General features: G+C 59.0%; 4 protein-coding genes across 4 annotated transcripts; all 4 read left to right on the plus strand.

The window, feature by feature from the left end:
- Positions 1-684: 684 nt before the first annotated feature.
- Positions 685-6,216, plus strand: LOC129735618 (acrosin-like). Its single transcript, XM_055704853.1, has 6 exons — positions 685-795; positions 1,598-1,710; positions 1,972-2,237; positions 2,524-2,669; positions 3,139-3,309; positions 6,124-6,216. Exons 1-6 carry the CDS (start codon positions 685-687, stop codon positions 6,214-6,216), a joined length of 900 nt encoding a protein of 299 aa, XP_055560828.1.
- Positions 6,217-6,980: 764 nt separating this feature from the next.
- LOC129735619 (acrosin-like) lies at positions 6,981-11,599 on the plus strand (the record flags this gene model as incomplete). The annotated part of the gene is made up of 5 exons (XM_055704854.1): positions 6,981-7,093; positions 7,355-7,620; positions 7,907-8,052; positions 8,522-8,692; positions 11,507-11,599. Coding segments are annotated over 5 exons (789 nt in total), but the record flags the coding sequence as incomplete, so codon positions are not given.
- Positions 11,600-12,315: 716 nt separating this feature from the next.
- LOC129735620 (acrosin-like) lies at positions 12,316-17,988 on the plus strand. Its single transcript, XM_055704856.1, has 6 exons — positions 12,316-12,320; positions 12,738-13,003; positions 13,290-13,435; positions 13,905-14,075; positions 16,899-16,952; positions 17,962-17,988. The coding sequence occupies exons 1-6, from the start codon at positions 12,316-12,318 to the stop codon at positions 17,986-17,988; spliced, it is 669 nt and encodes a 222-aa protein (XP_055560831.1).
- Positions 17,989-18,139: 151 nt separating this feature from the next.
- On the plus strand, positions 18,140-19,638 carry LOC129735552 (acrosin-like; the record flags this gene model as incomplete). Its single annotated transcript, XM_055704308.1, has 3 exons — positions 18,140-18,395; positions 18,682-18,827; positions 19,297-19,638. Coding segments are annotated over exons 1-3 (744 nt in total), but the record flags the coding sequence as incomplete, so codon positions are not given.
- Positions 19,639-22,243: the final 2,605 nt, after the last annotated feature.

Consider the following 22,243-nt stretch of genomic DNA (forward strand, 5'->3'; position numbering starts at 1 on the left):
GACCGCCTTGCTGCCATCCGAAAAGCCCTGCACACTGGGACCCTCCTAGGTGGCAGAGCTTGTGTCCACACGGCAGCAGCTGCCTTGGGCCAGGGGGTTGCTCAGCCCAGCAGCACCAGCAAGTGTGGAATTGAAATCGGGAGCGAAGCCGCTAAGACAAAACCAGTATCCTATGAAGTTGGAATCCTGGCTCGGACTGGAGCCTAGAAGTCATAATTGCCTAAAACAGGGGTTGTTGCAAAGCCACATGCCCAGGAGCAGCATGTAGTACAACATCTAAGGGCTGTTAATCAAATAGCGATTGACCAACACCCGGTGCTGCCTAATCCTCCCACTTTCTTAACAGCGACAGGGGATTCTAATGTCTGTTTTACAGCATTGGACTTCGAAGGTGCCTTTTTGGCGTTCTGATTGTATGTCCTCGGCCGTGCATAGCAGGTGCCACAGCTGCCCTCTGCAGTGTTGCTCCAGAACCACAATCCAACCCAGAGAGAGCAGGGACACGAAGCCTGCCAGAGGGCATTGCTGTGGCTGACATAGCCAGTGAGGACTGTGCTGCGTGTGCCTTTCCCTGTGCTGCGTGCAGGAAGGTTGGCACTGCTGGGCTAGGCTTGGCTTATTTGGCTTGCCCGTCACTGCTTGCCTGCCACGACCATCAAGAGAGTGTCTCTTCAAGAGCCAAGCATGCGCGTGCTGCCTCTAGTGGTTGCGTTCTCTGTTGTGTGTCTCTTTATTGGGCAGGAGCAGGTGGCAAAGGGCTGCCGAGAGCAGGGCGGCAGTGACCTTCGCAAAGAGGTAGCGCCGCCACGCTTGGTTTTTCCTGTGAGCTGTTAGCAGGCAGAGCCGGGAGCCAGGCGCTGCTGCCTGCCACGGGGCCTGCCCACCCTCATCGCGCAAAGGGAGCATTCCACGGGGCTCTGTGGGGGCTGTGCGATCCCAGCTCCTGCCTCCCGTCCTGCTTGGAACCCCTCCTGTTGCCCCCCTCCCCGCAGAGGCCACCACGCCCAGCCCCGTGGCAACCAGCCACTCTGTGACATCACCCCCGGGGCCAAGGGCATCCTGGGCAACGTGAGTTCGGGGGGCAGTATGTTGGCGGCTGCACTGGCGGTGACAAGCCCTCCTCCTTGCAGCTGCCACGTGTCACTGGCAGGGATGGATTTGCTGCGCCTCCTCCTCATCCTGCTGGCCATGTGCTGTCCTGCGTACGGCACATGGGACAGCTGTGGGTAAGTGGCCCGAGGCTCTGGGAGGGAGCTTGGGCAAGCCCTTGTGGGCTTGGCTGGAGGGCAGCCAGTGTGGGAGGCTCATTTCCTTGCCAGCACGCAGGCTGTTGGCAGTACTCACCTACGGGGCTAAAGCAGAAAGAGGCAGGGTGTGGACACACACGTGCCCCACAGGCTTCCCCAGCCCTGCTGGCCAGGCAGCGCCTTGTGGGGAGGGAAGACGGCTGACCGTGAGCCGTAGGGGCGCCAGCCATCCAGCAGGACACTAAGGAGTTTCTCTTTACAGAGGGACCTGCGGGCTCCGGCCCATGGCTTTTCAGTACGGCATGTCGCGCGTCGTGGGTGGCACAGATGCCCAGGCAGGGGCCTGGCCCTGGATCGTCAGCATCCAGAATCCCTGGCAAGCGGGCACGGGTCATACCTGCGGAGGCTCCCTCATCAGCGCACAGTGGGTCCTGACAGCAGCCCACTGCTTCATCGAGGCCAGGTAAGGCGCCACCGGGAACACGCATAGCCCCACAACACTAGCGCTTGCCCCGTGCGCAGCAGCACGGGCTACTCCCGCCCCGTTTCCTCGCAGGACACCCAGGGCCTGGGTGCTCCTTGAGCCTAAGGCACGCGAGGCCAGTCACACCCTCCCGAGCGCTGCTCTCCTCTCTCCCTCGTCAAGCGGAAGGCAGGGCAACGGCTGGGCTGCTGCAGCACGTGGCTGTGCTCCCTCTGAGTCCTCTCCCCATTTGCCTTCCAGCTACATCACCATGTGGCGCGTGGTGATCGGTGCCACGCGGCTGACTCAGCTGGGCCCTGAGGCCCAGGTGCGCAACATCAAGCGGCTGCTCCTTCACCAAGGCTACAGTAACATCACGCAGAGGAACGACATTGCCTTGCTGGAGCTGGACCAGCCTGTGCAGTGCAACGCCTACGTTCAGCTTGCCTGCGTGCCCGATGCCTCGCTGAGAGTCTCGCAGCTGAAAAACTGCTACATCAGCGGCTGGGGTGCCACGACTGCAAGATGTGAGTACCGCGGAAGTACTCGTGTGCCGAGCGCAAGCTTGGCACGCTCGGGGCCATTGCTTGGGCTTCCTGACAGCAGAGGCCAGAGCCCAAGTCAGCCTGCGGGGACGTATGCCTCTTGAGAGATGGGCCTGAGCCCTTTCCCCAGAGCAAGGCGGAAGGCAAATGCCGCTATAACGCCTCTCAGGATGCAAAGCCAAGCGCGGGCGAGGCAAGGGATTCCGCCAGGCAGGGGAGGAGAAGTGCCAGTGAGCTGCTGCTTGCTAATTCCTTCCTGTGCTCGCAGCTGGACGATCAACGGATGTGCTGCAGGAGGCCCAGGTCCGCCTCATTGATGTCAACGTCTGTAACAGCAGCCGGTGGTACAGAGGGGCCATCCACACGCACAACGTCTGTGCTGGCTATCCGCAGGGCGGCATTGACACCTGCCAGGTAGGAGCATGCTACGAGCCAAGCCCCGTAGCACAGGCAGCCCCGCCACACGCAACTACGCCAACATGGCCCGGCATGTGCTTGGCCTGGCCAGTGCCCCTCCCACTTCAGGTCCCCACCGCCGGGGGGGCTTATACCCCCTTCCCCATCGGCAGGCCCCTGCCCAGTGCCCCTCTTGTCCCAGAGGCATGGCACTCTGCCCAGAAAGCCCTCCTAGTGTTCCTGGCAGCCCACGGCTCCCCATCCCAAGCCTGCCACAGCTCTTTTCCACACACCCACCATCACCGTGCAGTGAGGAGAGCCAGCCCCACCTTACAAGCCCACCACCCCTTCCCAGGCAAGGCTCGCTCGACACAGCCTCGCTCTGCAGGGAACACAGCTCCGGCAGGTGCCGTCAAAGAGAAGGAGCCAACCCCCGTGCTGACGGTGGCCACCCAACAACCCCTTTGTCCTCTCTCCTCCTCTGCAGGGGGACAGCGGTGGGCCTCTCGTGTGCCAAGACAGCAGTGCAGACTACTTCTGGCTTGTTGGTGTCACCAGCTGGGGGAGAGGCTGTGCCCGAGCCAGGCAGCCCGGAGTCTACACCTCCACTCAGCACTTCTACGACTGGATCCTGCTACAGATGGGCCTGCGCCCAGCAGTGAGGGCTACTCCAACAGCACGCGCTTGGAGTCATTTTGTCACCACGTCAAGCCCCGTTCCGAGGCCAAGGCCCACAGCAGCGCAGTCGGGCGGCTCCTGCCCATTTCCAGTCCAGAAGCTGCTGGACTTCTTTAGCCGGCTGCAGGAGCTCCTGCAGTACCTAAGGGGAAAAACGGTGTGAGCAGCAGGACAAACGGCACGCAGGGCAGGCTGCAGTGTGCCACCACCGTTTCCTTTGGGGCAATGCCTGCCGATGCAAAGGCCACCTCAGCGTCAAAGGGCTGCTCTGCCCTGTGCCCGTGCCTCGGGACGCACACACCTGATGAGGCTGACCACGTGCTTGAAATAAAATGTTTCGGTGCTCACAGCAAACCAGGCTTCAGCTCAAGTCAGTCTCCTGTGCGAGGCAAGGACTTCCACGCCCGGCACCTGCCACGCGAGGCAGGCTGCAGGCAGACAAGGCGGGCACAAAGGGAAAGAGTCCCTGCAAAGGGCTGAAAGTGGGCCTGCTCAGGGAGGAGGGGGAGGCTGCACTGGAGGAAGGGAACACAGGTCATCACGGGCTGGAGGGCTTGGGGAAAGGAGCTGGAAACACAGAACGTCTTTGGCCAGCTCCTGGTGGGATCCCGCTGCGCTTGTGGATGAGCCACAAGTGACCTTGAAACTGGACTCTCGTGACCCAGGACAGACGCGTCTGGAAAGACCCAAGGGTTGCACTGAGGATTTGGGCAAGGAGCTTGCCTTCGAGCCCCACATATGCCACAGACTTCATTTCCATCCTGTGTCGCGGTTTAACCCCGGCCGGCAACCAAACACTACCGGCAACCAAACGCCACGCAGCCACTTGCGCACTCCCCCCCACCCGGAGGGGTGGGGAGGAGAATCAGAAAGCAATGTAAAAGTGGAGGGTTGAGATAAGAACAATGTAATAATTTAAACAGAAGAAAGAGTGAAGAACAACAGTAACAATACCAAGAAGAAGAACAACAATAACAATTAGGATGGAAAGGTGGGGGAGAAGGGTAAAATCAAAAGGAAGGGAGAAGGAAAAAAAGGAAATGATGCCCAGTACAACTGCTCACCACCCGCTGACCGATGCCCAGCCAGTCCCTGAGCAAGAATCCCCCCACCAGCTAACCCTCCAAGTTTCTATACCAAGCATGACGTCCCACGGGATGGAATACCTCTGTGGCTGGTTCAGGTCAGCTGACCTGCCTGTGTCCCTTCCCAGTCTCTTGTGCCCCTCCAGCACTCTGGCTGGCAAGGCCCAAGAAACCAAAAAGGCCTTGACTTAGCAGAAACGCTAGGCAGCAACAACCGAAAACATCAGTGCGGCTACCAACATTGTTCTCACATCATAGCCAAAACACAGCACTTCACTAGCTACGAAGAAGAAAGTTAACTCCATGCCAGCTGAAACCAGGACACGGGGCCATCTCCTACTCGGCATGTGCTGCACAGGTCTTTGTAGCCTTCTTGATTGGTGCTGACGTGCGGAATCAAACTCTACAACTCAAGGAGGGTTATCAAGCAGGTATGTTTATCGGGGCTCCGGCTGCAAGGGGGATCGCTCCTCCTCACTTGCACACCCAGGGCTTAAGTAAGCAGATCCCTATTACACAGAAGCATACATATTCATTAAAATTCCCAAGAAAAGGCGGGGTTATTACCATTCGGTCCAGGAACTCAGTATCATAAGCCTCCTCACTCTGGCGCGGGTGCATTGACACCTGCTGGTCCTGGGCTGGGCTCTCTGGGAGGAAGGCTCGCACCCTTCCTCAGGATGTACTTTTCCCTTTGGCGCGCAGTGCTGAGGAGTCCACACCAGCAAGCGCAGAGCCAGGTTGTACTGGTTCTCTTCCCGGCTCGTACATCTTGCAGACAACATAGTTCTTGCTTACAACGTAGCTAGTCGATCGGTATCGACACGTGCAGACCGTAGTGTCCTTGTTAGTCAGTCTGTTAAACACAAGTGCTGAAGCACCAGTTGCAAGGTCTGCATATTTACCGAATGATTTTCAGCTTGAACTATCTCCGTGCAGAGTCTTTACTTCTGAGCGTCATGGCCTGTGACCGCCTTGCTGCCATCCAAAAAGCCCTGCACACTGGGACCCTCCTAGGTGGCAGAGCTTGTGTCCACACGGCAGCAGCTGCCTTGGGCCAGGGGGTTGCTCAGCCCAGCAGCACCAGCAAGTGTGGAATTGAAACCGGGAGCGAAGCCGCTAAGACAAAACCAGTATCCTATGAAGTTGGAATCCTGGCTCGGACTGGAGCCTAGAAGTCATAATTGCCTAAAACAGGGGTTGTTGCAAAGCCACATGCCCAGGAGCAGCATGTAGTACAACATCTAAGGGCTGTTAATCAAATAGCGATTGACCAACACCCGGTGCTGCCTAATCCTCCCACTTTCTCAACAGCGACAGGGGATTCTAATGTCTGTTTTACAGCATTGGACTTCGAAGGCGCCTTTTTGGCGTTCTGATTGTATGTCCTCGGCCGTGCGTAGCAGGTGCCACAGCTGCCCTCTTCAGTGTTGGTCCAGAACCACAATCCAACCCAGAGAGAGCAGGGACACGAAGCCTGCCAGAGGGCGTTGCTGTGGCTGACATAGCCAGTGAGGACTGTGCTGCGTGTGCCTTTCCCTGTGCTGCGTGCAGGAAGGTTGGCACTGCTGGGCTAGGCTTGGCTTATTTGGCTTGCCCGTCACTGCTTGCCTGCCACGACCATCAAGAGAGTGTCTCTTCAAGAGCCAAGCACGCGCTTGCTGCCTCTAGTGGTTGCGTTCTCTGTTGTGTGTCTCTTTATTGGGCAGGAGCAGGTGGCAAAGGGCTGCCGAGAGCAGGGCGGCAGTGACCTTCGCAAAGAGGTAGCGCCGCCACGCTTGGTTTTTCCTGTGAGCTGTTAGCAGGCAGAGCCGGGAGCCAGGCGCTGCTGCCTGCCACGGGGCCTGCCCACCCTCATCGCGCAAAGGGAGCATTCCACGGGGCTCTGTGGGGGCTGAGCGATCCCAGCTCCTGCCTCCCGTCCTGCTTGGAACCCCTCCTGTTGCCCCCCCTCCCCGCAGAGGCCACCACGCCCAGCCCCGTGGCAACCAGCCACTCTGTGACATCACCCCCGGGGCCAAGGGCATCCTGGGCAACGTGAGTTCGGGGGGCAGTATGTTGGCGGCTGCACTGGCGGTGACAAGCCCTCCTCCTTGCAGCTGCCACGTGTCACTGGCAGGGATGGATTTGCTGCGCCTCCTCCTCATCCTGCTGGCCATGTGCTGTCCTGTGTACGGCACATGGGACAGCTGTGGGTAAGTGGCCCGAGGCTCTGGGAGGGAGCTTGGGCAAGCCCTTGTGGGCTTGGCTGGAGGGCAGCCAGTGTGGGAGGCTCATTTCCTTGCCAGCACGCAGGCTGTTGGCAGTACTCACCTACGGGGCTAAAGCAGAAAGAGGCAGGGTGTGGACACACACGTGCCCCACAGGCTTCCCCAGCCCTGCTGGCCAGGCAGCGCCTTGTGGGGAGGGAAGACGGCTGACCGTGAGCCGTAGGGGCGCCAGCCATCCAGCAGGACACTAAGGAGTTTCTCTTTACAGAGGGACCTGCGGGCTCCGGCCCATGGCTTTTCAGTACGGCATGTCGCGCGTCGTGGGTGGCACAGATGCCCAGGCAGGGGCCTGGCCCTGGATCGTCAGCATCCAGAATCCCTGGCAAGCGGGCACGGGTCATACCTGCGGAGGCTCCCTCATCAGCGCACAGTGGGTCCTGACAGCAGCCCACTGCTTCATCGAGGCCAGGTAAGGCGCCACCGGGAACACGCATAGCCCCACAACACTAGCGCTTGCCCCGTGCGCAGCAGCACGGGCTACTCCCGCCCCGTTTCCTCGCAGGACACCCAGGGCCTGGGTGCTCCTTGAGCCTAAGGCACGCGAGGCCAGTCACACCCTCCCGAGCGCTGCTCTCCTCTCTCCCTCGTCAAGCGGAAGGCAGGGCAACGGCTGGGCTGCTGCAGCACGTGGCTGTGCTCCCTCTGAGTCCTCTCCCCATTTGCCTTCCAGCTACATCACCATGTGGCGCGTGGTGATCGGTGCCACGCGGCTGACTCAGCTGGGCCCTGAGGCCCAGGTGCGCAACATCAAGCGGCTGCTCCTTCACCAAGGCTACAGTAACATCACGCAGAGGAACGACATTGCCTTGCTGGAGCTGGACCAGCCTGTGCAGTGCAACGCCTACGTTCAGCTTGCCTGCGTGCCCGATGCCTCGCTGAGAGTCTCGCAGCTGAAAAACTGCTACATCAGCGGCTGGGGTGCCACGACTGCAAGATGTGAGTACCGCGGAAGTACTCGTGTGCCGAGCGCAAGCTTGGCACGCTCGGGGCCATTGCTTGGGCTTCCTGACAGCAGAGGCCAGAGCCCGAGTCAGCCTGCGGGGACGTATGCCTCTTGAGAGATGGGCCTGAGCCCTTTCCCCAGAGCAAGGCGGAAGGCAAATGCCGCTATAACGCCTCTCAGGATGCAAAGCCAAGCGCGGGCGAGGCAAGGGATTCCGCCAGGCAGGGGAGGAGAAGTGCCAGTGAGCTGCTGCTTGCTAATTCCTTCCTGTGCTCGCAGCTGGACGATCAACGGATGTGCTGCAGGAGGCCCAGGTCCGCCTCATTGATGTCAACGTCTGTAACAGCAGCCGGTGGTACAGAGGGGCCATCCACACGCACAACGTCTGTGCTGGCTATCCGCAGGGCGGCATTGACACCTGCCAGGTAGGAGCGTGCTACGAGCCAAGCCCCGTAGCACAGGCAGCCCCGCCACACGCAACTACGCCAACATGGCCCGGCATGTGCTTGGCCTGGCCAGTGCCCCTCCCACTTCAGGTCCCCACCGCCGGGGGGGCTTATACCCCCTTCCCCATCGGCAGGCCCCTGCCCAGTGCCCCTCTTGTCCCAGAGGCATGGCACTCTGCCCAGAAAGCCCTCCTAGTGTTCCTGGCAGCCCACGGCTCCCCATCCCAAGCCTGCCACAGCTCTCTTCCACACACCCACCATCACCGTGCAGTGAGGAGAGCCAGCCCCACCTTACAAGCCCACCACCCCTTCCCAGGCAAGGCTCGCTCGACACAGCCTCGCTCTGCAGGGAACACAGCTCCGGCAGGTGCCGTCAGAGAGAAGGAGCCAACCCCCGTGCTGACGGTGGCCACCCAACCACCCCTTTGTCCTCTCTCCTCCTCTGCAGGGGGACAGCGGTGGGCCTCTCGTGTGCCAAGACAGCAGTGCAGACTACTTCTGGCTTGTTGGTGTCACCAGCTGGGGGAGAGGCTGTGCCCGAGCCAGGCAGCCCGGAGTCTACACCTCCACTCAGCACTTCTACGACTGGATCCTGCTACAGATGGGCCTGCGCCCAGCAGTGAGGGCTACTCCAACAGCACGCGCTTGGAGTCATTTTGTCACCACGTCAAGCCCCGTTCCGAGGCCAAGGCCCACAGCAGCGCAGTCGGGCGGCTCCTGCCCATTTCCAGTCCAGAAGCTGCTGGACTTCTTTAGCCGGCTGCAGGAGCTCCTGCAGTACCTAAGGGGAAAAACGGTGTGAGCAGCAGGACAAACGGCACGCAGGGCAGGCTGCAGTGTGCCACCACCGTTTCCTTTGGGGCAATGCCTGCCGATGCAAAGGCCACCTCAGCGTCAAAGGGCTGCTCTGCCCTGCGCCCGTGCCTCGGGACGCACACACCTGATGAGGCTGACCACGTGCTTGAAATAAAATGTTTCGGTGCTCACAGCAAACCAGGCTTCAGCTCAAGTCAGTCTCCTGTGCAAGGCAAGGACTTCCACGCCCGGCACCTGCCACGCGAGGCAGGCTGCAGGCAGACAAGGCGGGCACAAAGGGAAAGAGTCCCTGCAAAGGGCTGAAAGTGGGCCTGCTCAGGGAGGAGGGGGAGGCTGCACTGGAGGAAGGGAACACAGGTCATCACGGGCTGGAGGGCTTGGGGAAAGGAGCTGGAAACACAGAACGTCTTTGGCCAGCTCCTGGTGGGATCCCGCTGCGCTTGTGGATGAGCCACAAGTGACCTTGAAACTGGACTCTCGTGACCCAGGACAGACGCGTCTGGAAAGACCCAAGGGTTGCACTGAGGATTTGGGGAAGGAGCTTGCCTTCGAGCCCCACATATGCCACAGACTTCATTTCCATCCTGTGTCGCGGTTTAACCCCGGCCGGCAACCAAACACTACCGGCAACCAAACGCCACGCAGCCACTTGCGCACTCCCCCCCACCCGGAGGGGTGGGGAGGAGAATCAGAAAGCAATGTAAAAGTGGAGGGTTGAGATAAGAACAATGTAATAATTTAAACAGAAGAAAGAGTGAAGAACAACAGTAACAATACCAAGAAGAAGAACAACAATAACAATTAGGATGGAAAGGTGGGGGAAAAGGGTAAAATCAAAAGGAAGGGAGAAGGAAAAAAAGGAAATGATGCCCAGTACAACTGCTCACCACCCGCTGACCGATGCCCAGCCAGTCCCTGAGCAAGAATCCCCCCACCAGCTAACCCTCCAAGTTTCTATACCAAGCATGACGTCCCACGGGATGGAATACCTCTGTGGCTGGTTCAGGTCAGCTGACCTGCCTGTGTCCCTTCCCAGTCTCTTGTGCCCCTCCAGCACTCTGGCTGGCAAGGCCCAAGAAACCAAAAAGGCCTTGACTTAGCAGAAACGCTAGGCAGCAACAACCGAAAACATCAGTGCGGCTACCAACATTGTTCTCACATCATAGCCAAAACACAGCACTTCACTAGCTACGAAGAAGAAAGTTAACTCCATGCCAGCTGAAACCAGGACACGGGGCCATCTCCTACTCGGCATGTGCTGCACAGGTCTTTGTAGCCTTCTTGATTGGTGCTGACGTGCGGAATCAAACTCTACAACTCAAGGAGGGTTATCAAGCAGGTATGTTTATCGGGGCTCCGGCTGCAAGGGGGATCGCTCCTCCTCACTTGCACACCCAGGGCTTAAGTAAGCAGATCCCTATTACACAGAAGCATACATATTCATTAAAATTCCCAAGAAAAGGCGGGGTTATTACCATTCGGTCCAGGAACTCAGTATCATAAGCCTCCTCACTCTGGCGCGGGTGCATTGACACCTGCTGGTCCTGGGCTGGGCTCTCTGGGAGGAAGGCTCGCACCCTTCCTCAGGATGTACTTTTCCCTTTGGCGCGCAGTGCTGAGGAGTCCACACCAGCAAGCGCAGAGCCAGGTTGTACTGGTTCTCTTCCCGGCTCGTACATCTTGCAGACAACATAGTTCTTGCTTACAACGTAGCTAGTCGATCGGTATCGACACGTGCAGACCGTAGTGTCCTTGTTAGTCAGTCTGTTAAACACAAGTGCTGAAGCACCAGTTGCAAGGTCTGCATATTTACCGAATGATTTTCAGCTTGAACTATCTCCGTGCAGAGTCTTTACTTCTGAGCGTCATGGCCTGTGACCGCCTTGCTGCCATCCAAAAAGCCCTGCACACTGGGACCCTCCTAGGTGGCAGAGCTTGTGTCCACACGGCAGCAGCTGCCTTGGGCCAGGGGGTTGCTCAGCCCAGCAGCACCAGCAAGTGTGGAATTGAAACCGGGAGCGAAGCCGCTAAGACAAAACCAGTATCCTACGAAGTTGGAATCCTGGCTCGGACTGGAGCCTAGAAGTCATAATTGCCTAAAACAGGGGTTGTTGCAAAGCCACATGCCCAGGAGCAGCATGTAGTACAACATCTAAGGGCTGTTAATCAAATAGCGATTGACCAACACCCGGTGCTGCCTAATCCTCCCACTTTCTCAACAGCGACAGGGGATTCTAATGTCTGTTTTACAGCATTGGACTTCGAAGGCGCCTTTTTGGCGTTCTGATTGTATGTCCTCGGCCGTGCATAGCAGGTGCCACAGCTGCCCTCTTCAGTGTTGGTCCAGAACCACAATCCAACCCAGAGAGAGCAGGGACACGAAGCCTGCCAGAGGGCGTTGCTGTGGCTGACATAGCCAGTGAGGACTGTGCTGTGTGTGCCTTTCCCTGTGCTGCGTGCAGGAAGGTTGGCACTGCTGGGCTAGGCTTGGCTTATTTGGCTTGCCCGTCACTGCTTGCCTGCCACGACCATCAAGAGAGTGTCTCTTCAAGAGCCAAGCACGTGCGTGCTGCCTCTAGTGGTTGCGTTCTCTGTTGTGTGTCTCTTTATTGGGCAGGAGCAGGTGGCAAAGGGCTGCCGAGAGCAGGGCGGCAGTGACCTTCGCAAAGAGGTAGCGCCGCCACGCTTGGTTTTTCCTGTGAGCTGTTAGCAGGCAGAGCCGGGAGCCAGGCGCTGCTGCCTGCCACGGGGCCTGCCCACCCTCATCGCGCAAAGGGAGCATTCCGCGGGGCTCTGTGGGGGCTGTGCGATCCCAGCTCCTGCCTCCCGTCCTGCTTGGAACCCCTCCTGTTGCCCCCCCTCCCCGCAGAGGCCACCACGCCCAGCCCCGTGGCAACCAGCCACTCTGTGACATCACCCCCGGGGCCAAGGGCATCCTGGGCACCGCGAGTTCGGGGGGCAGTATGTTGGCGGCTGCACTGGCGGTGACAAGCCCTCCTCCTTGCAGCTGCCACGTGTCACTGGCAGGGATGGATTTGCTGCGCCTCCTCCTCATCCTGCTGGCCATGTGCTGTCCTGCGTACGGCACATGGGACAGCTGTGGGTAAGTGGCCCGAGGCTCTGGGAGGGAGCTTGGGCAAGCCCTTGTGGGCTTGGCTGGAGGGCAGCCAGTGTGGGAGGCTCATTTCCTTGCCAGCACGCAGGCTGTTGGCAGTACTCACCTACGGGGCTAAAGCAGAAAGAGGCAGGGTGTGGACACACACGTGCCCCACAGGCTTCCCCAGCCCTGCTGGCCAGGCAGCGCCTTGTGGGGAGGGAAGACGGCTGACCGTGAGCCGTAGGGGCGCCAGCCATCCAGCAGGACACTAAGGAGTTTCTCTTTACAGAGGGACCTGCGGGCTCCGGCCCATGGCTTTTCAGTACGGCATGTCGCGCGTCGTGGGTGGCACAGATGCCCAGGCAGGGGCCTGGCCCTGGATCGTCAGCATCCAGAATCCCTGGCAAGCGGGCACGGGTCATACCTGCGGAGGCTCCCTCATCAGCGCACAGTGGGTCCTGACAGCAGCCCACTGCTTCATCGAGGCCAGGTAAGGCGCCACCGGGAACACGCATAGCCCCACAACACTAGCGCTTGCCCCGTGCGCAGCAGCACGGGCTACTCCCGCCCCGTTTCCTCGCAGGACACCCAGGGCCTGGGTGCTCCTTGAGCCTAAGGCACGCGAGGCCAGTCACACCCTCCCGAGCGCTGCTCTCCTCTCTCCCTCGTCAAGCGGAAGGCAGGGCAACGGCTGGGCTGCTGCAGCACGTGGCTGTGCTCCCTCTGAGTCCTCTCCCCATTTGCCTTCCAGCTACATCACCATGTGGCGCGTGGTGATCGGTGCCACGCGGCTGACTCAGCTGGGCCCTGAGGCCCAGGTGCGCAACATCAAGCGGCTGCTCCTTCACCAAGGCTACAGTAACATCACGCAGAGGAACGACATTGCCTTGCTGGAGCTGGACCAGCCTGTGCAGTGCAACGCCTACGTTCAGCTTGCCTGCGTGCCCGATGCCTCGCTGAGAGTCTCGCAGCTGAAAAACTGCTACATCAGCGGCTGGGGTGCCACGACTGCAAGATGTGAGTACCGCGGAAGTACTCGTGTGCCGAGCGCAAGCTTGGCACGCTCGGGGCCATTGCTTGGGCTTCCTGACAGCAGAGGCCAGAGCCCGAGTCAGCCTGCGGGGACGTATGCCTCTTGAGAGATGGGCCTGAGCCCTTTCCCCAGAGCAAGGCGGAAGGCAAATGCCGCTATAACGCCTCTCAGGATGCAAAGCCAAGCGCGGGCGAGGCAAGGGATTCCGCCAGGCAGGGGAGGAGAAGTGCCAGTGAGCTGCTGCTTGCTAATTCCTTCCTGTGCTCGCAGCTGGACGATCAACGGATGTGCTGCAGGAGGCCCAGGTCCGCCTCATTGATGTCAACGTCTGTAACAGCAGCCGGTGGTACAGAGGGGCCATCCACACGCACAACGTCTGTGCTGGCTATCCGCAGGGCAGCATTGACACCTGCCAGGTAGGAGCGTGCTACGAGCCAAGCCCCGTAGCACAGGCAGCCCCGCCACACGCAACTACGCCAACATGGCCCGGCATGTGCTTGGCCTGGCCAGTGCCCCTCCCACTTCAGGTCCCCACCGCCGGGGGGGCTTATACCCCCTTCCCCATCGGCAGGCCCCTGCCCAGTGCCCCTCTTGTCCCAGAGGCATGGCACTCTGCCCAGAAAGCCCTCCTAGTGTTCCTGGCAGCCCACGGCTCCCCATCCCAAGCCTGCCACAGCTCTCTTCCACACACCCACCATCACCGTGCAGTGAGGAGAGCCAGCCCCACCTTACAAGCCCACCACCCCTTCCCAGGCAAGGCTCGCTCGACACAGCCTCGCTCTGCAGGGAACACAGCTCCGGCAGGTGCCGTCAGAGAGAAGGAGCCAACCCCCGTGCTGACGGTGGCCACCCAACCACCCCTTTGTCCTCTCTCCTCCTCTGCAGGGGGACAGCGGTGGGCCTCTCGTGTGCCAAGACAGCAGCGCAGACTACTTCTGGCTTGTTGGTGTCACCAGCTGGGGGAGAGGCTGTGCCCGAGCCAGGCAGCCCGGAGTCTACACCTCCACTCAGCACTTCTACGACTGGATCCTGCTACAGATGGGCCTGCACCCAGCAGTGAGGGCTACTCCAACAGCACGCGCTTGGAGTCATTTTGTCACCACGTCAAGCCCCGTTCCGAGGCCAAGGCCCACAGCAGCGCAGTCGGGCGGCTCCTGCCCATTTCCAGTCCAGAAGCTGCTGGACTTCTTTAGCCGGCTGCAGGAGCTCCTGCAGTACCTAAGGGGAAAAACGGTGTGAGCAGCAGGACAAACGGCACGCAGGGCAGGCTGCAGTGTGCCACCACCGTTTCCTTTGGGGCAATGCCTGCCGATGCAAAGGCCACCTCAGCGTCAAAGGGCTGCTCTGCCCTGCGCCCGTGCCTCGGGACGCACACACCTGATGAGGCTGACCACGTGCTTGAAATAAAATGTTTCGGTGCTCACAGCAAACCAGGCTTCAGCTCAAGTCAGTCTCCTGTGCGAGGCAAGGACTTCCACGCCCGGCACCTGCCAAGCGAGGCAGGCTGCAGGCAGACAAGGCGGGCACAAAGGGAAAGAGTCCCTGCAAAGGGCTGAAAGTGGGCCTGCTCAGGGAGGAGGGGGAGGCTGCACTGGGGGAGGAAGGGAACACAGGTCATCACGGGCTGGAGGGCTTGGGGAAAGGAGCTGGAAACACAGAACGTCTTTGGCCAGCTCCTGGTGGGATCCCGCTGCGCTTGTGGATGAGCCACAAGTGACCTTGAAACTGGACTCTCGTGACCCAGGACAGACGCGTCTGGAAAGACCCAAGGGTTGCACTGAGGATTTGGGGAAGGAGCTTGCCTTCGAGCCCCACATATGCCACAGACTTCATTTCCATCCTGTGTCGCGGTTTAACCCCAGCCGGCAACCAAACACTACCGGCAACCAAACGCCACGCAGCCACTTGCGCACTACCCCCCACCCGGAGGGGTGGGGAGGAGAATCAGAAAGCAATGTAAAAGTGGAGGGTTGAGATAAGAACAATGTAATAATTTAAACAGAAGAAAGAGTGAAGAACAACAGTAACAATACCAAGAAGAAGAAGAAGAACAACAATAACAATTAGGATGGAAAGGTGGGGGAAAAGGGTAAAATCAAAAGGAAGGGAGAAGGAAAAAAAGGAAATGATGCCCAGTACAACTGCTCACCACCCGCTGACCGATGCCCAGCCAGTCCCTGAGCAAGAATCCCCCCACCAGCTAACCCTCCAAGTTTCTATACCAAGCATGACGTCCCACGGAATGGAATACCTCTGTGGCTGGTTCAGGTCAGCTGACCTGGCTGTGTCCCTTCCCAGTCTCTTGTGCCCCTCCAGCACTCTGGCTGGCAAGGCCCAAGAAACCAAAAAGGCCTTGACTTAGCAGAAACGCTAGGCAGCAACAACCGAAAACATCAGTGCGGCTACCAACATTGTTCTCACATCATAGCCAAAACACAGCACTTCACTAGCTACGAAGAAGAAAGTTAACTCCATGCCAGCTGAAACCAGGACACGGGGCCATCTCCTACTCGGCATGTGCTGCACAGGTCTTTGTAGCCTTCTTGATTTGTGCTGACGTGCGGAATCAAACTCTACAACTCAAGGAGGGTTATCAAGCAGGTATGTTTATCGGGGCTCCGGCTGCAAGGGGGATCGCTCCTCCTCACTTGCACACCCAGGGCTTAAGTAAGCAGATCCCTATTACACAGAAGCATACATATTCATTAAAATTCCCAAGAAAAGGCGGGGTTATTACCATTCGGTCCAGGAACTCAGTATCATAAGCCTCCTCACTCTGGCGCGGGTGCATTGACACCTGCTGGTCCTGGGCTGGGCTCTCTGGGAGGAAGGCTCGCACCCTTCCTCAGGATGTACTTTTCCCTTTGGCGCGCAGTGCTGAGGAGTCCACACCAGCAAGCGCAGAGCCAGGTTGTACTGGTTCTCTTCCCGGCTCGTACATCTTGCAGACAACATAGTTCTTGCTTACAACGTAGCTAGTCGATCGGTATCGACACGTGCAGACCGTAGTGTCCTTGTTAGTCAGTCTGTTAAACACAAGTGCTGAAGCACCAGTTGCAAGGTCTGCATATTTACCGAATGATTTTCAGCTTGAACTATCTCCGTGCAGAGTCTTTACTTCTGAGCGTCATGGCCTGTGACCGCCTTGCTGCCATCCGAAAAGCCCTGCACACTGGGACCCTCCTAGGTGGCAGCACTTGTGTCCACACGGCAGCAGCTGCCTTGGGCCAGGGGGTTGCTCAGCCCAGCAGCACCGGGAAGTGTGGAATTGAAACCGGGAGCGAAGCCGCTAAGACAAAACCAGTATCCTATGAAGTTGGAATCCTGGCTCGGACTGGAGCCTAGAAGTCATAATTGCCTAAAACAGGGGTTGTTGCAAAGCCACATGCCCAGGAGCAGCATGTAGTACAACATCTAAGGGCTGTTAATCAAATAGCGATTGACCAACACCCGGTGCTGCCTAATCCTCCCACTTTCTTAACAGCGACAGGGGATTCTAATGTCTGTTTTACAGCATTGGACTTCGAAGGCGCCTTTTTGGCGTTCTGATTGTATGTCCTCGGCCGTGCATAGCAGGTGCCACAGCTGCCCTCTTCAGTGTTGGTCCAGAACCACAATCCAACCCAGAGAGAGCAGGGACACGAAGCCTGCCAGAGGGCGTTGCTGTGGCTGACATAGCCAGTGAGGACTGTGCTGCGTGTGCCTTTCCCTGTGCTGCGTGCAGGAAGGTTGGCACTGCTGGGCTAGGCTTGGCTTATTTGGCTCGCCCGTCACTGCTTGCCTGCCACGACCATCAAGAGAGTGTCTCTTCAAGAGCCAAGCAGGCGCGTGCTGCCTCTAGTGGTTGCGTTCTCTGTTGTGTGTCTCTTTATTGGGCAGGAGCAGGTGGCAAAGGGCTGCCGAGAGCAGGGCGGCAGTGACCTTCGCAAAGAGGTAGCGCGGCCACGCTTGGTTTTTCCTGTGAGCTGTTAGCAGGCAGAGCCGGGAGCCAGGCGCTGCTGCCTGCCACGGGGCCTGCCCACCCTCATCGCGCAAAGGGAGCATTCCGCGGGGCTCTGTGGGGGCTGTGCGATCCCAGCTCCTGCCTCCCGTCCTGCTTGGAACCCCTCCTGTTGCCCCCCCTCCCCGCAGAGGCCACCACGCCCAGCCCCGTGGCAACCAGCCACTCTGTGACATCACCCCCGGGGCCAAGGGCATCCTGGGCACCGCGAGTTCGGGGGGCAGTATGTTGGCGGCTGCACTGGCGGTGACAAGCCCTCCTCCTTGCAGCTGCCACGTGTCACTGGCAGGGATGGATTTGCTGCGCCTCCTCCTCATCCTGCTGGCCATGTGCTGTCCTGCGTACGGCACATGGGACAGCTGTGGGTAAGTGGCCCGAGGCTCTGGGAGGGAGCTTGGGCAAGCCCTTGTGGGCTTGGCTGGAGGGCAGCCAGTGTGGGAGGCTCATTTCCTTGCCAGCATGCAGGCTGTTGGCAGTACTCACCTACGGGCCTAAAGCAGAAAGAGGCAGGGTGTGGACACACACGTGCCCCACAGGCTTCCCCAGCCCTGCTGGCCAGGCAGCGCCTTGTGGGGAGGGAAGACGGCTGACCGTGAGCCGTAGGGGCGCCAGCCATCCAGCAGGACACTAAGGAGTTTCTCTTTACAGAGGGACCTGCGGGCTCCGGCCCATGGCTTTTCAGTACGGCATGTCGCGCGTCGTGGGTGGCACAGATGCCCAGGCAGGGGCCTGGCCCTGGATCGTCAGCATCCAGAATCCCTGGCAAGCGGGCACGGGTCATACCTGCGGAGGCTCCCTCATCAGCGCACAGTGGGTCCTGACAGCAGCCCACTGCTTCATCGAGGCCAGGTAAGGCGCCACCGGGAACACGCATAGCCCCACAACACTAGCGCTTGCCCCGTGCGCAGCAGCACGGGCTACTCCCGCCCCGTTTCCTCGCAGGACACCCAGGGCCTGGGTGCTCCTTGAGCCTAAGGCACGCGAGGCCAGTCACACCCTCCCGAGCGCTGCTCTCCTCTCTCCCTCGTCAAGCGGAAGGCAGGGCAACGGCTGGGCTGCTGCAGCACGTGGCTGTGCTCCCTCTGAGTCCTCTCCCCATTTGCCTTCCAGCTACATCACCATGTGGCGCGTGGTGATCGGTGCCACGCGGCTGACTCAGCTGGGCCCTGAGGCCCAGGTGCGCAACATCAAGCGGCTGCTCCTTCACCAAGGCTACAGTAACATCACGCAGAGGAATGACATTGCCTTGCTGGAGCTGGACCAGCCTGTGCAGTGCAACGCCTACGTTCAGCTTGCCTGCGTGCCCGATGCCTCGCTGAGAGTCTCGCAGCTGAAAAACTGCTACATCAGCGGCTGGGGTGCCACGACTGCAAGATGTGAGTACCGCGGAAGTACTCGTGTGCCGAGCGCAAGCTTGGCACGCTCGGGGCCATTGCTTGGGCTTCCTGACAGCAGAGGCCAGAGCCCGAGTCAGCCTGCGGGGACGTATGCCTCTTGAGAGATGGGCCTGAGCCCTTTCCCCAGAGCAAGGCGGAAGGCAAATGCCGCTATAACGCCTCTCAGGATGCAAAGCCAAGCGCGGGCGAGGCAAGGGATTCCGCCAGGCAGGGGAGGAGAAGTGCCAGTGAGCTGCTGCTTGCTAATTCCTTCCTGTGCTCGCAGCTGGACGATCAACGGATGTGCTGCAGGAGGCCCAGGTCCGCCTCATTGATGTCAACGTCTGTAACAGCAGCCGGTGGTACAGAGGGGCCATCCACACGCACAACGTCTGTGCTGGCTATCCGCAGGGCGGCATTGACACCTGCCAGGTAGGAGCGTGCTACGAGCCAAGCCCCGTAGCACAGGCAGCCCCGCCACACGCAACTATGCCAACATGGCCCGGCATGTGCTTGGCCTGGCCAGTGCCCCTCCCACTTCAGGTCCCCACCGCTGGGGGGGCTTATACCCCCTTCCCCATCGGCAGGCCCCTGCCCAGTGGCCCTCTTGTCCCAGAGGCATGGCACTCTGCCCAGAAAGCCCTCCTAGTGTTCCTGGCAGCCCACGGCTCCCCATCCCAAGCCTGCCACAGCTCTCTTCCACACACCCACCATCACCGTGCAGTGAGGAGAGCCAGCCCCACCTTACAAGCCCACCACCCCTTCCCAGGCAAGGCTCGCTCGACACAGCCTCGCTCTGCAGGGAACACAGCTCCGGCAGGTGCCGTCAGAGAGAAGGAGCCAACCCCCGTGCTGACGGTGGCCACCCAACAACCCCTTTGTCCTCTCTCCTCCTCTGCAGGGGGACAGCGGTGGGCCTCTCGTGTGCCAAGACAGCAGTGCAGACTACTTCTGGCTTGTTGGGGTCACCAGCTGGGGGAGAGGCTGTGCCCGAGCCAGGCAGCCCGGAGTCTACACCTCCACTCAGCACTTCTACGACTGGATCCTGCTACAGATGGGCCTGCACCCAGCAGTGAGGGCTACTCCAACAGCACGCGCTTGGAGTCATTTTGTCACCACGTCAAGCCCCGTTCCGAGGCCAAGGCCCACAGCAGCGCAGTCGGGCGGCTCCTGCCCATTTCCAGTCCAGAAGCTGCTGGACTTCTTTAGCCGGCTGCAGGAGCTCCTGCAGTACCTAAGGGGAAAAACGGTGTGAGCAGCAGGACAAACGGCACGCAGGGCAGGCTGCAGTGTGCCACCACCGTTTCCTTTGGGGCAATGCCTGCCGATGCAAAGGCCACCTCAGCGTCAAAGGGCTGCTCTGGCCTGCGCCCGTGCCTCGGGACGCACACACCTGATGAGGCTGACCACGTGCTTGAAATAAAATGTTTCGGTGCTCACAGCAAACCAGGCTTCAGCTCAAGTCAGTCTCCTGTGCGAGGCAAGGACGTCCACGCCCGGCACCTGCCAAGCGAGGCAGGCTGCAGGCAGACAAGGCGGGCACAAAGGGAAAGAGTCCCTGCAAAGGGCTGAAAGTGGGCCTGCTCAGGGAGGAGGGGGAGGCTGCACTGGGGGAGGAAGGGAACACAGGTCATCACGGGCTGGAGGGCTTGGGGAAAGGAGCTGGAAACACAGAACGTCTTTGGCCAGCTCCTGGTGGGATCCCGCTGCGCTTGTGGATGAGCCACAAGTGACCTTGAAACTGGACTCTCGTGACCCAGGACAGACGCGTCTGGAAAGACCCAAGGGTTGCACTGAGGATTTGGGGAAGGAGCTTGCCTTCGAGCCCCACATATGCCACAGACTTCATTTCCATCCTGTGTCACGGTTTAACCCCAGCCGGCAACCAAACACTACCGGCAACCAAACGCCACGCAGCCACTTGCGCACTACCCCCCACCCGGAGGGGTGGGGAGGAGAATCAGAAAGCAATGTAAAAGTGGAGGGTTGAGATAAGAACAATGTAATAATTTAAACAGAAGAAAGAGTGAAGAACAACAGTAACAATACCAAGAAGAAGAAGAAGAACAACAATAACAATTAGGATGGAAAGGTGGGGGAAAAGGGTAAAATCAAAAGGAAGGGAGAAGGAAAAAAAGGAAATGATGCCCAGTACAACTGCTCACCACCCGCTGACCGATGCCCAGCCAGTCCCTGAGCAAGAATCCCCCCACCAGCTAACCCTCCAAGTTTCTATACCAAGCATGACGTCCCACGGAATGGAATACCTCTGTGGCTGGTTCAGGTCAGCTGACCTGCCTGTGTCCCTTCCCAGTCTCTTGTGCCCCTCCAGCACTCTGGCTGGCAAGGCCCAAGAAACCAAAAAGGCCTTGACTTAGCAGAAACGCTAGGCAGCAACAACCGAAAACATCAGTGCGGCTACCAACATTGTTCTCACATCATAGCCAAAACACAGCACTTCACTAGCTACGAAGAAGAAAGTTAACTCCATGCCAGCTGAAACCAGGACACGGGGCCATCTCCTACTCGGCATGTGCTGCACAGGTCTTTGTAGCCTTCTTGATTGGTGCTGACGTGCGGAATCAAACTCTACAACTCAAGGAGGGTTATCAAGCAGGTATGTTTATCGGGGCTCCGGCTGCAAGGGGGATCGCTCCTCCTCACTTGCACACCCAGGGCTTAAGTAAGCAGATCCCTATTACACAGAAGCATACATATTCATTAAAATTCCCAAGAAAAGGCGGGGTTATTACCATTCGGTCCAGGAACTCAGTATCATAAGCCTCCTCACTCTGGCGCGGGTGCATTGACACCTGCTGGTCCTGGGCTGGGCTCTCTGGGAGGAAGGCTCGCACCCTTCCTCAGGATGTACTTTTCCCTTTGGCGCGCAGTGCTGAGGAGTCCACACCAGCAAGCGCAGAGCCAGGTTGTACTGGTTCTCTTCCCGGCTCGTACATCTTGCAGACAACATAGTTCTTGCTTACAACGTAGCTAGTTGATCGGTATCGACACGTGCAGACCGTAGTGTCCTTGTTAGTCAGTCTGTTAAACACAAGTGCTGAAGCACCAGTTGCAAGGTCTGCATATTTACCGAATGATTTTCAGCTTGAACTATCTCCGTGCAGAGTCTTTACTTCTGAGCGTCATGGCCTGTGACCGCCTTGCTGCCATCCGAAAAGCCCTGCACACTGGGACCCTCCTAGGTGGCAGAGCTTGTGTCCACACGGCAGCAGCTGCCTTGGGCCAGGGGGTTGCTCAGCCCAGCAGCACCAGCAAGTGTGGAATTGAAACCGGGAGCGAAGCCGCTAAGACAAAACCAGTATCCTATGAAGTTGGAATCCTGGCTCGGACTGGAGCCAAGAAGTCATGATTGCCTAAAACAGGGGTTGTTGCAAAGCCACATGCCCAGGAGCAGCATGTAGTACAACATCTAAGGGCTGTTAATCAAATAGCGATTGACCAACACCCGGTGCTGCCTAATCCTCCCACTTTCTCAACAGCGACAGGGGATTCTAATGTCTGTTTTACAGCATTGGACTTCGAAGGCGCCTTTTTGGCGTTCTGATTGTATGTCCTCGACCGTGCGTAGCAGGTGCCACAGCTGCCCTCTTCAGTGTTGGTCCAGAACCACAATCCAACCCAGAGAGAGCAGGGACACGAAGCCTGCCAGAGGGCGTTGCTGTGGCTGACATAGCCAGTGAGGACTGTGCTGTGTGTGCCTTTCCCTGTGCTGCGTGCAGGAAGGTTGGCACTGCTGGGCTAGGCTTGGCTTATTTGGCTTGCCCGTCACTGCTTGCCTGCCACGACCATCAAGAGAGTGTCTCTTCAAGAGCCAAGCAGGCGCGTGC

Source organism: Falco cherrug, chromosome 3, assembly GCF_023634085.1.
Source record: "Falco cherrug isolate bFalChe1 chromosome 3, bFalChe1.pri, whole genome shotgun sequence".
Lineage (NCBI taxonomy): Eukaryota > Metazoa > Chordata > Aves > Falconiformes > Falconidae > Falco > Falco cherrug.